Source organism: Euprymna scolopes, chromosome 14, assembly GCF_053919585.1.
Source record: "Euprymna scolopes isolate OS-2025 chromosome 14, ASM5391958v1, whole genome shotgun sequence".
Taxonomy (NCBI): Eukaryota; Metazoa; Mollusca; class Cephalopoda; order Sepiida; family Sepiolidae; genus Euprymna; species Euprymna scolopes.
This window is the reverse complement of record NC_136495.1, coordinates 91,537,883-91,551,444: the sequence shown is the minus strand read 5'-3', so window position 1 is coordinate 91,551,444 and position 13,562 is coordinate 91,537,883. Positions and strand designations below refer to the sequence as shown.

Genomic DNA, 13,562 nt, shown 5'->3' with positions numbered 1-13,562 from the left:
ATATTTATACAGTTTTAAATTTGCCATCATTACATGGCAAATTTAAAACTGTATAAATATAATTTTGAATGTGTGTGTGTGTGTCTGGTCACGAATAGGCTCCTATATGGTTGAATATTATAGAAAACTGATCACATATAATGATAGAAGATGTATCGAGACACAGGAATGGGTATGTTTGATCTAGCATAATGATGATTCATTAAAATTGTGGGGTCTGATTTTTAAAAATCCTTATATTATAACAACCATTTTGGGAATAATTTACAGGAATTCATGATTCTAGCATTCTTGAATTTTATTTGATTAGTTTAACAATAAAAAATATAAATTTTTTATGATCTTAAGACGATACCATTATTTCCATTCAATTAGACTAACATAAAACCTGGTCCATCAGTATTTAAACATAGGTAGAAAACAGGTAAAAAAAAAAAAAAAAATTTAAAAACAATGCATTCAATATAAATTCGAATCATTCAATGATTCCAATATATATATGTATTTTTTTTTTTTGCATTGGAATTTCAAAGATCTTCGTCCAGAAATGACAATATATATTTGTGCCAAAAACTGAAAATCCTGAATTCTTCTTTCCTAGTTTGTCTTTTTTCTGTTGAAAAGTCACAAAATTATTTCCTTTTTTCTGTGTTTGTATTCATTGAATCGTAGAATGGCATACCTAGAGTAGAAAGGAAAAGGAAAAAAAATGGAAAAGTTTTTCACTTGAATAAAACTCATTCTAATACACAATCCAGCATTTAGTATTTTTTTAAAAAGCAAAATGAAAGCATGTTATGATCAATCATCAGTTATAGTAGTAGTTTATGTCTGTTTTGCATGTTTGTATGTGTTCGATGGTTTCTATAAATTTAGGTAATCAGGTTTAAGACTCACGCATAATATCATGTTCATATTATTTTTCTCCATGCAACTCATGTCTTCAATCCTAACTAGCCAGATTTTCGCATCCATGAAACTGATAAACTCTTACATTGGTCGACACTAGTAAACCTCTACTGGTTTGTAATGTCAGAAGTTCCCTGAACTTATTTCATCTACTCCTAATTCTTGCAAATCACATGAACCCCAGCTTTAATCAATTGTATTAATAAGATAACAAAACTTCTGAACAAACTCACCATCAAAATAAGTTATCATCTGTCTCCATTGCTTACACACAAAAGCCTTTTCCAAATCCATAAATGTAAAATACAGATTCAAGTTCTTTAATTTTTCTTAGGATAAATACAACACTAGTGCTATTTTGCCCAGGCATAAAACCAAACTGCATTTCATCTACTATTATCCGAGTTCTTATTTGCTGTTCAATTATTCTCTCAACCATTTTCAATTGCTAATTCATCAATTATCTTTTTTTTCAGAGCTTCTTTTACTCTTGTACGAATTCATATTTGTAATTAGATCTCAGACTTTCAAAACAACTCCTTTTTTTAAGATTTGATTTTCAATCATCTCTACAGCCTGTTTCACCTGCAGCCATTAACATTTCAGCAATAGTACTGTCTTTATCTTACAGCTTCATATATCATTTCTTCCTCAATTCTTATGGCTGGACAAAATACTGTTTCTGTAACTCTGAGATTTTCTGAGTCTCATGAAAAGTCAGTATTCAACAGTCATCTTGTTCATTTGTTATTTCAAATGAACTCTAACAATATCCATATTTGTTTTTGCCATCAGTTTCATTATCCTGAATTCTTCTAGTCAACCTAACTTGTTCAGCCTTCATCTGGGCTTTGTGGATCCTTATCCGCTAAGTTATTTCTTCGCTCAACTCCATTGTTTCTGCCTTTCTTTGATGCTTTGCAACTTATACATTGCAACACCATATCACTTGAGAGCTCTTTCACTCACATACAAGTCTGATTTGTTGCCTCCAACTTTTTCGATTGTTCTTTCACACTTCTAAACTTGTCCTTCATTCAACTTCACACCTTTCTCTTGCGAGCTTTCACAAACTTACAAATAACTGGTTTATACTGTCATCTTTCACAACAAACAAGAGCTTTCTGACTTATCAACAGACTAGCAGGGCTACCCAGCGTTGCTCGGGACTGTATAAACAATGAGAAAATTGAATTTGATTTTGAATATATTTGTTATTCTTAGGAGAGATGAATTTTTAAAGTCTATGTATCATTTGTTATTTCGATCAAAAGAATATTTTACCTACCTAGGACGGGTATTACATGTATGAAATAATTGTATCTTACCTGCATGTATATGAAATAATTTTACCTTTGCAAGGACGGGTAATATACAACACATACTTAAAATAATTTTAACTACACGAAGACGTGTAATTTAAATACATATATGAAACAATTTCACATACTTTTTTATCCCAAAACGGACATTACTCTCTTCAACCCAACCCCCAAAAGCGAACTCAAGAACACATTTAAAATTAACATAATCATGCTTCTTTCTACCCACCACTACAACCATCACATCATTCCTGGATAATAACATAAAAAAATTCAAAAAAATATAGATCACCTCCTACAGAAATTGGCCTAGTAAACTTTCATAGAACACCAACAATATGTATGCATTAATCTAATTCGTAAATCGTAAACTGTTTAAGCCATATCTGGAATCGACTTAAAAAAATAAGGTAACTTTGAGATAGAAAATTGTTTAAGCCATTTCCAGTACAAACTTTATATTCTACCACCCTCATTTAATCCAGAGCGACACTGGTTATTCTGCTAGTATATATTAACCCCTATCTCATTCAATCCCGGGTAACGCCAGGAATTCTACTAATATATATTTCCATCAATCTCCTTCAATCCCGGGCGATGCCGGAGATATTGCTAGGATATTTTCTCACCTATCTCATTCAATCTTGAGCAACGCCGGGTATTCTGCTAGTGTATATGTGCAGCTATCTAATACAATCCCGGATGACGCCAAGTATTTGTCTATTCTGTATTTGTACTTATCTCACCAGGTATTCTGTTAGTATATATTTGCACCTCAGATTTCCTCTTATCTCATTTAATCCCGGGCGACAGTGGTTGGGTATTTTGCTAGTATATATTTCTAGCGATGTCATTTAATCCTAGGCGACGCCGGATATTCTGTTAAAAATATACATTAAATAAAGTAATGTCTAAAACATAAAACATTGCAGCCATTTCCGGGACTGAGTTTATATCCCCTACCCCACTGGTTATTTGGTCGTTTGGCTAAGATCAAAGTGCAGTATCTGTTCTTAGAATTGAAGCAATTTCATCTTTCGCCCCCCCCTTCCCCCACAAACAGAGTTAAGATATCATATTGTTACTAATACTAAACAGAAAATGTGAAGTTTTACAAAAATGGCGTCGTTTCCAGTTGTTTTGTAAACATGGCGACTCGTTTTTGGTTCTTCTCGTCAGTAAATATTTTAAAGCGTAAGATTTTTTTCCTTTTCGATTTTTGTGATTCTTTGTTATTTTACTATTTTAAACTCGATAATCATGTTGGTACCGTTTTCATAACTTGTAAATGAGTATTTTAATCTGTATTATACTATCAACTTACCCATAACGGGTCTCTTATTTAAAGTATATCAATATCGCCATTAAAGAAAGCTGATGTCATTTCCGGTGAGATGAGTCAGCATGTTTTCGGAAGCAAGAAAGAGTAAGTGAGGTGCCCGCTTAATGAGGTCAAATAGAAGTTGCAGAGTTAAGATTTACAATGACTTAAGCAATGGCTATTCAGCAGTTAACATTTTCTGCGGGACAGTTTTTAATAAGGTGAAAACCCAACCTTGGGGAGGAAAAGCGGCTCCCCCATTTATTAGGGGAGTGTTGTCCAAATGAAAGCAATCATCTGATATGACAGTGAAAAGCTGACATTGACCAAACGTTTACATCGCTTTCTGGAGACCAACCGGCCAATTCGAACCCAGTTCCGCTTTTTTTATACCGAATAGCGAAAGAAACACGCAGCGATCTAAAAATCTGGAAAAAAAAAAAAATAGCGTTTAAAAGTCGGGCAAATTAAATACATGCGCGATCCCCGTTGTTAAGTCATACATATTATCATCTAGACTGCATATAAGTTTTAAGAAGGAGTGAGCCGACCGAGAAGCCCAGCAAAAAATGCCTTTGGCGAACATACAAATATATATATATATATATATATATATATATATATATATATATATATATACATGATCTATTTTAATTTTTTGCTGTTCAAGATTCATGCGTAATAACATGGATTTCCCTTTTCTTAAAAAAGTATTTGCAACCAATTTTGTCCATGCCAAGATATAATTCGAAGACTTTTTCTCCTTTATTTGTATCACGATATTCATCTAATCTATGAAAACCTTCAAAACAACTATGTTTTTTTTCTTCCAACATTCAGAAATTTTTTCAACAACTTTACTAATAATAAACCTGTTAACATTCATCAAACCACAAATATTACAGTCAAAATTTTCTCACCAACTTGATCAGCAATATGATTAACACCAACTTGATCAGCAATATGATTAACATTTCCTTTTCATTTCAAAACTAATACACCTTATATCTTGCATTCTTTCCACAATCATTCTGACATCAAGTTTCTTGGAGATAATATGTCTTTCAAAAAACTCAACCTTTCCTGACTTTCCTTGCAACAGTCAAATTACACAACCAACCAATTTCCTTTGGAAAACATTTTAATGCAGTTTTTAAAAGAGAAAAACAAATACATACTGTAGAAAATCAAATGAGATTGTTGAGTATCTTGCCTGAACGAGAGCCCAAACACCCCAGAAAAAATGAGAAGCCTGAAAGAAAATTAAATTAGAATGAGTTTATTTGAATATTGATAGAAATCTAGAAATAAACAGTGGTGGTTTGTTTGAACTTTTGTTATTTTACTTTTTTGCTTTCCCTTTTATCATTTCTTGAAAATGAATTCTATTTGTCACGTCAACAGAATTACTTTCTTATTAACCCAGTCAAGGTAGAGGTTATGTATTAGCTCGAATTTGTCACTATCTTTGTTTGTATTTGTACAGCATTCATATCACTTGATATGGTCACCAAATTTGGTCAAAATATCGGTCATAGTTTAACTTCGAATTGATTTAATTTTTGGGCTATTAAAGTTAAAAGTTATGATTACACAGTAAAAAGTTAAAAGTTATGATTACACAGTAAAGGTGAACATCATGTTTGCCGATAATTTTGGTTCTGTTCATCATGGAGACTCGTTACTTGGCTCATTTAAACAAATATATAAACTAGCAGGGCCATAGAACTTGCACAGAATGAGAAATATATTTAATCAACAAATGTGTTTTCATAAAGCTGATATTTTTCTGGATAACAAAAAAAATTTAAAAACACAGCAAATAAGAGTTTATTAACATTTCTATGATAATAGTGTCCAACTGACTCAAATGAGATAAATTAACTAATAATATTATTAACTAATAATATGGTGATAAAATATTATTAACTAAATGGACTTGGCTTTCGGGACAAGATCAAAGTGTAGTATCTGTCCCGACAGATACTGCACTTAAGATAATTTGTACCAGTCAATGGAGGGGAAACCCTCTATACTGGGACAATTATTATTTTTGGTAACCAGAGTGCCCCCTTTTTGCCTACTTTTAGGGGAGCTGGTTTTTACCTCACATTAAAAACGGCCTTGTGCCTAATTTGCTCAGTGGGGGAGCAAATAAATACCATCTGTCCCGACAGATACTGCAAGCAAAGACCATATGTGGGGGCAACTCCATATATAAGACCTTGGTCAATGTAGGGGCAACCCTTCATACCAATTGTCACTATCCAGCTCCCCTACTCCCCGGGGAGTTGGTCCCCATTTCCCCTTCACTCCTCACTTTAAAAATCGGCCTTGTGCCTAATTTGCTCGGTGGGAGAGCAAATAAATACCATCTGTTCCGGCAGATGCTGCAAGCTATGACTAGCTATGACTAGCAAAGACCAGATGTGGGGGCAACCCCACATGTCTGACCTTTAACCAGCTCCCATTTCCCACCTCTCGGGAGCTGGTCCCCTTTTCCCCTTCCCCCTCCCTTCACTCCTCACATTAAAAATCGGCCTTGTGCCTAATTTGCTCGGTGGGGGAGCAAATAAATACCATCTGTTCCGGCAGATACTGCAAGCAAAGACCATATGTGGGGGCAACTCCACATATAAGACCTTAGTCAATGTAGGGGCAACCCTTCATACCAATTGTCACTATCCAGCTCCCCTACTCCCCGGGGAGTTGGTCCCCATTTCCCCTTCACTCCTCACTTTAAAAATCGGCCTTGTGCCTAATTTGCTCAGTGGGGGAGCAAATAAATACCATCTGTTCCGGCAGATACTGCAAGCAAAGACCATATGTGTGGGCAACCTCACATATAAGACCTTGGTCAATGTAGGGGCAACCCTTCATACCAATTGTCACTATCCAGCTCCCCTACTCCCCGGGGAGCTGGTCCCCATTTCCCCTTCACTCCTCACATTAAAAATCGGCCTTGTGCCTAATTTGCTCAGTGGGGGAGCAAATAAATACCATCTGTTCCGGCAGATACTGCACTTAAGATAATTTGTACCAGTCAATGGAGGGGAAACCCCCTATACTGGGACAATTATTATTTTTGGTAACCAGAGTGCCCCCTTTTTGCCTACTTTAAGGGGAGCTGGTTTTTACCTCACATTAAAAACGGCCTTGTGCCTAATTTGCTCAGTGGGGGAGCAAATAAATACCATCTGTTCCGGCAGATACTGCAAGCTATGACTAGCTATGACTAGCAAAGACCAGATGTGGGGGCAACCCCACATGCCTGACCTTTAACCAGCTCCCATTTCCCACCTCTCGGGAGCTGGTCCCCTTTTTCCCTTCCCCCTCCCTTGACTCCTCACATTAAAAATCGGCCTTGTGCCTAATTTGCTCGGTGGGGGAGCAAATAAATACCATCTGTTCCGACAGATACTGCAAGCAAAGACCATATGTGGGGGCGACCCCACATATAAGACCTTGGTCAATGTAGGGGCAACCCTTCATACCAATTGTCACTATCCAGCTCCCCTACTCCCCGGGGAGCTGGTCCCCATTTCCCCTTCACTCCTCACATTCAAAATCGGCCTTGTGCCTAATTTGCTCGGTGGGGGAGCAAATAAATACCATCTGTTTCGGCAGATACTGCAAGCAAAGACCATATGTGGGGGCAACTCCACATATAAGACCTTGGTCAATGTAGAGGTAACCCTTCATACCAATTATCACTATCCAGCTCCCCTACTCCCCGGGGAGTTGGTCCCCATTTCCCCTTCACTCCTCACTTTAAAAATCGGCCTTGTGCCTAATTTGCTCGGTGGGGGAGCAAATAAATACCATCTGTTCCGGCAGATGCTGCAAGCTATGACTAGCTATGACTAGCAAAGACCAGATGTGGGGGCAACCCCACATGCCTGACCATTAACCAGCTCCCATTTCCCACCTCTCGGGAGCTGGTCCCCTTTTTCCCTTCCCCCTCCCTTCACTCCTCACATTAAAAATCGGCCTTGTGCCTAATTTGCTCGGTGGGGGAGCAAATAAACACCATCTGTTCCGGCAGATACTGCAAGCAGGGACCCTATGTGGGGCCAACCCCACATATAAGACCTTGGTCAATGTAGGGGTAACCCTTCATACCAATTGTCATTAACCAGCTCCCCTACTCCCCGGGGAGTTGGTCCCCATTTCCCCTTCACTCCTCACTTTAAAAATCGGCCTTGTGCCTAATTTGCTTGGTGAGGGAGCAAATAAATACTATCTGTTCTTCAGATCTACACTTCAATTTTTTGTTCTCTGTCAATGGAGGAGAAATCCTTCACAACTAAAACAATTTTTATTTTTGTTCCTTTTCTCCAGATTAAAAAACGACCCTGGTGTCTAACTCTGTCCCGTGGGGAGGTATTGTAAATAGGAACTAATAATATGGTGATAAAATAAATTAACTAATAGTAATATGATTATACTAATAAAATTACTAATAAATATTCAGAAAGTAATATTGTGCTACATAGTTCAATACAAATAATATGATCACATTGTAAGAAAAAATCTTTAATTTACTCCTTCAGTCCAGCATCTCTTGGCAGACAATGTTCTTTTTTTTCCCCCCTCCATTTCTTGTGAATGTTCTCTTTTTTACAAAATGTTTTGCTGATTTCTTTCTTCGGTGAAGAACCATTGCATGCCGAAATGACTATGAGTTCCTTTCTCACACCATTACAACAATTCTACATCGAAGAGAAGTCACTCTCATGTTCTTGTCCAGGAGTCGTGAATTTTTTTGAAGCAGTTTCACCTTCAAAAATTGTAGTTTTTTTTAACTAAGGAACAAGCAAAATGTAGATATAAATGATAAATTCAAATCAATTTTCATTAATCAGGAATTTCAATGTGTCCTGCTTGTAAATATAAGCATTACTACAAATATTAAGACATTACTCTTGCATAGCTAAAACAAATCAGTATGATGAATATAACAATGGAGAGATTTAGTTTGTCACCTAATTATACTTGTGCACACACACTATGTAAATTAGATGGCTCTGCTAAAAAAGAGTCACTCTTTCTCTCAATGCTTGGATTAAGGCATTAAGAAATATTAGAAAATATTCGAATTAGTGAAAGAAGATACATTGGTAGCTGAAAGAGAGAGAGAGAGAGAGAGAGAGAGAGAGAGAGAGAGAGAGAGAGAGAGAGAGAGATAGAGAGAGAGAGAGAGAGAGAGAAAGAGAGGTGGGTAACTTGTTCAGCTAATTATAAATTATGGTTAATTAGAGCAATTAAAATAAACCTTTTTTCGAACATAACTCAATCCCAGAACTAAAGTATCTTTAGCATGTATTTTGTGTAATTAAAATATATAGAAAAATGCCTGAAGGAAAAACAAACATTAATTGACAGCTTTAGTAAAATTATCTGTCTGAGATGCCAACTCATAGACTCAGGAGATAAGTTTGTGGAAGAAAACTTAAGATTAACCAATGTTTTATAGTCAATAAGTTACTTGCAAGCATTTAACTATAAAAATCAGACTCTATTGTTAGGAATGGCCCAAATGAGCAATAATTTATCTCTATCTCTCCTAAACACTATTCCTGTCCAAACTAAAATTCATGAGGTTGTAGGCATTAGATTATAAAAACATAGACTTAAGTATATGACACTATGACAAAAAAATAAAATGTGTGTCGATATGATGTAAAGAAAAACAGTATGAAAAGCAACAAGACTACGAAGAGGGCATCCATATATCATTGTGGATTTAATATTACTTGTTTAGGAGAGATGGAGAACTGTAGAATATTATAGATTCTTCCAAAAATAAAAGAGTATTTTGATTTTACTAAATAAATGTTTACAAACAACTTTTTGACTATTCTGGGCTATTATTATTAGCAATTTCTTATCATTTTTTAGCAATTTTTTATAATTTCTTATAATTATTATTTATACTTATAATCATTATCAATTTCTTATACTTTTATATTCTTATAGAAGTTCTTATAATTATTATTATTAATTTCTTATAAGAGTTATTACCAATTTCAAAATTTTTCTAAAAGAAAATTGGTTAATTTATAATTATATAAAATTATAAATCAACCATTTTTTCTTTAAAAAAAAGAATTCCACATTTATTTTTTTTAAGTTGCAGATTAAAACTATGACATTTCACATGACAATATTTCTGTTTGTACCTTTTGACACGGTGCAACATCTTTTTAATGTAAACATTGAAGTTATAATTTTACTAAGATTTTTTATAGGCATACATGTAAAAATTTATAAAACTTTTGGGTTTCTTTTATGCAAACAGGAACAGAAGCAACATGAGTGTGTTCAATATAAGAATCTGGGCTACTAATGAAAGAGCAACAAACATTCCACTCTAAATTATTTTGTACTTACCAAAGTGAATTTCTGAACCCATTCATATAAGTGTTCAACATCTTTTTCTTGGATTTCTGTAGTTGATTCAGAGAATGAATTTGAATATTCAAGATAATTTCGCAACCATCTTATTTGATACTCCTTATTTGGGAAACGTGTATAATCAACCTCATCAACACCTGAAATGTAAGATGCCGATAATTTTTATTTGTTAAATACATTACAAGTTTTTTGGAGATTAATTATATTTAAGAATTTTATTTAAATTCTGCCTAAATAACCTATTTCAAAGACGGGAAAGAATTACTTCCCTTTAAAAGGGGGATGACATTTGGGGATGGAGGAAGTTTCAGTAAACGAAAGAATAAAATAAAATATATAGTGTGCAGATAGATTTGTTTTTAATATTTCAATTGCTGATCGGATGTTGCTCATGCAAATGTCTATGTAACTGGCTTCATGTGGTGTGTGTATACATATTATTATTCTTCATGAAGCTTGAAAGTTCAATATTATGAACTAGCAATTATTACTGATAACTCTTCTCCCTCTGTTAAAGTTTAAGATAAGATAAATGTAGTATATTTTTTTAAATGGCCTTTGGAAGACTGTGTCTCTGAACAAAGAAATACAATAATAATTATGATGCACTATTTAAAAATACTTTGCTACACATTTAAAATTTTATCAATCCTCGTCAATAACGAAACAGTACTTGAATATCAAAATAATAATACAAATTCTTGCAGCCTTACATATAAATTTTTTTTTAAATATGATTATAAAATTAATTTTGAATCAATGCCTTTAATACTATATCATTATTTCTTTTACTATATATCATTATTTCTTTGACTATATATCATTATTTCTTTTACTACGATATAATTATTTCTTTTACTACTATATCATTATTTCTTTTAATATATATAATTATTTCTTTTACTATATATCATTATTTCTTTTACTATATATCATTATATCTTTTGCTATATATCATTATTTCTTTTACTATATATCATTATTTCTTTTACTATATATCATTATTTCTTTTACTATATATCATTATTTCTTTTACTATATATCATTGTTTCTTTTACTACTATATAATTATTTCTTTTACTATATATCATTATTTCTTTTACTATATATCATTATATCTTTTACTATATATCATTATTTCTTTTACTATATATCATTATTTCTTTTACTATATATCATTGTTTCTTTTACTATATATCATTATTTCTTTTAATATATATAATTATTTCTTTTACTATATATCATTATTTCTTTTAATATATATAATTATTTCTTTTACTATATATCATTATTTCTTTTAATATATATAATTATTTCTTTTACTATATATCATTATATCTTTTACTATATATCATTATATCTTTTACTATATATCATTATTTCTTTTACTATATATCATTATTTCTTTTACTATATATCATTATATCTTTTACTATATATCATTATTTCTTTTACTATATATCATTATTTCTTTTACTATATATCATTGTTTCTTTTACTATATATCATTATTTCTTTTACTACTATATAATTATTTCTTTTACTATATATCATGATTTCTTTTACTATATATCATTATTTCTTTTACTACTATATAATTATTTCTTTTACTATATATCATTATTGCTTTTACTATATATAATTATTTATTTTACTTCTGTTACGGGTGCGGTGGCTAATCACAACGCCGTAACACAGTATTTGCTATCGTAAGCAAGAGTAGGGAAAAAGGTTTTAAGGGAGAGTTATAAAAACACAAGAAGCAGGTATTTTATATAAAAATAGGGAATTTATTATAGACACAAAACATACCAAAACAAGATAGGCTGACAGAAATATTTATGAAAGTAGTATTTAAACAGGACAAAAGGGGATGAACACAATATTAAAATATGAGGGAAGAAGGGTAACAAGAGGAAGGTAATTTTAATGGGGAAAACTAGGCAAAGCAATAATCTATTCTCGGAACTTAATATATAATATGATATTCAAGACGTTTGGTCAAATGATAAACAAAAGTACTTTACCCTCCGTAGTAGTAATAGGGATGACCAAGTTGGGTAGTAGGTGGATTCTGGTGATAGTGGGTTGAGGTTACAGTTCTTAGGACGCCTTTGAACAAATCCGCCGGGGAGAAAGGCTGCCTGTGGAAGCTACTAGCTCACTCTTTCTCACTGCCGTTAAGCTGTTACTCCCAGCGTTTTATATTCATAAGGGAGTGTATATTTCTTAGACCTCTTTTTCTTTCCTTTCTTTTCTTCTTCTTCCTAACCTTTCCTAATTCTATTTTTAGGGATGGGGACAACCTGAATGACCCTAGGTTCTGTACCCAGTCCATTCAAGGTCAAAGTTAATACTACGCCTCTTGTTACACTTCCCCCCTTCAGAGTAAAAGTTTTGAGTTACAAATGAAAAACTTTTACAACAACAATAAAGGCAAAAATATATCAGTAGTTACATAGTTTTGAGTTACAAATGAAAAACTTTTACAACAACAACAAAAAGCAAAAAATATATTAGTAGTTACGTGCACATGATTTTAAGGCAATCAGTTCCAACAATATTCTGTAAAATAATAAGTCGGCAAAGGAGCACGCATTAGTAACATTATACTCTAGATAATGCGTCTGCAATAATATTGTTTTTTCCTTTAATGTGTTTGATGGTAATGTTGTATTCTTGTAGAAGAAGGCTCCATCTTGTCAGTCTCTGATTTTTGTTTTGCATCTTTGCAAGGAAAGTTAATGGATTATGGTCGGTAAAGACCAGAACAGGGTACATGGTGACGCTGAGATAGAAGTCGAAGTGTTGTAGTGTCGTCAATAATGATAAACATTCCTTTTCAATGGTTGAATAGTTCTTTTGGTGAGTGTTCAACTTTTTGGAGAAGTACCCAATTGCTCGGTCGATACCTTCATCATCCTCTTGGGTTAAGATACCACCCATTCCGACATCACTGGCATCAATTTGTAGTTTGAATTGTTTTGTAAAAACTGGTGTTGCGAGAGCTGGGCCCTCCATGAGTGTTGATTTTATTTTGTTGAAAGCCGCATCACAGGTCTCACTCCATTTGTATTTTACATCCTTTTTAAGGAGGTCCGTGAGAGGACCTGCTATAGATGAGAAATTTTTACAAAATTTCCGATAAAATCCTGCCATACCGAGAAATCTCATTAATTGTTTCTTGTTGGTTGGAATAGGATACTCGAGAATGGCATCCACATTTGCGGTGATGGGTTTAACTTGTCCTTGGCCCACTGTATGGCCTAAATAATTTAATTTTGCATGACAAAATTCACTTTTGTTTAAGTTCACAGACAGATTTGCCTCTTCTAGCTTAAGGAAAAGTTGTCTTATGATGTGTAAATGTTCGTTCCAAGTCATACTGTACACGATTACATCATCAATGTATACATCACATCCTTGAATATCTTGTAGAAGGGAATGCATCATCCTTTGAAATGTTGCTGGTGCGTTTTTCATTCCGAATGCCATAACCTTGTATTGGTATAGTCCATCGGGAGTCACGAATGCTGAAATTTCCTTAGCGTTATCGGTTAAAGGTACTTGCCAATAACCTTTCATCAAGTCGA

The 13,562-nt window shown here is 33.6% G+C and overlaps 1 protein-coding gene across 1 annotated transcript in view; it reads right to left on the bottom strand.

Annotated features, from left to right (window-relative positions):
* Positions 1-280: 280 nt before the first annotated feature.
* The window catches only part of LOC145293159 (ethanolamine kinase 1-like), a 100,722-nt gene continuing 87,440 nt past the window's right edge, over positions 281-13,562 (bottom strand). Inside the window, exons 6-8 of the mRNA XM_080139610.1 lie at positions 9,946-10,106; positions 4,731-4,804; positions 281-682 (exon numbers count right to left, since the gene is read on the bottom strand). Coding sequence (XP_079995736.1) covers positions 625-682; positions 4,731-4,804; positions 9,946-10,106 — 293 coding nt within the window. The 3' untranslated portion in view covers positions 281-624. The remainder of the gene's footprint in view (positions 683-4,730; positions 4,805-9,945; positions 10,107-13,562) is intronic.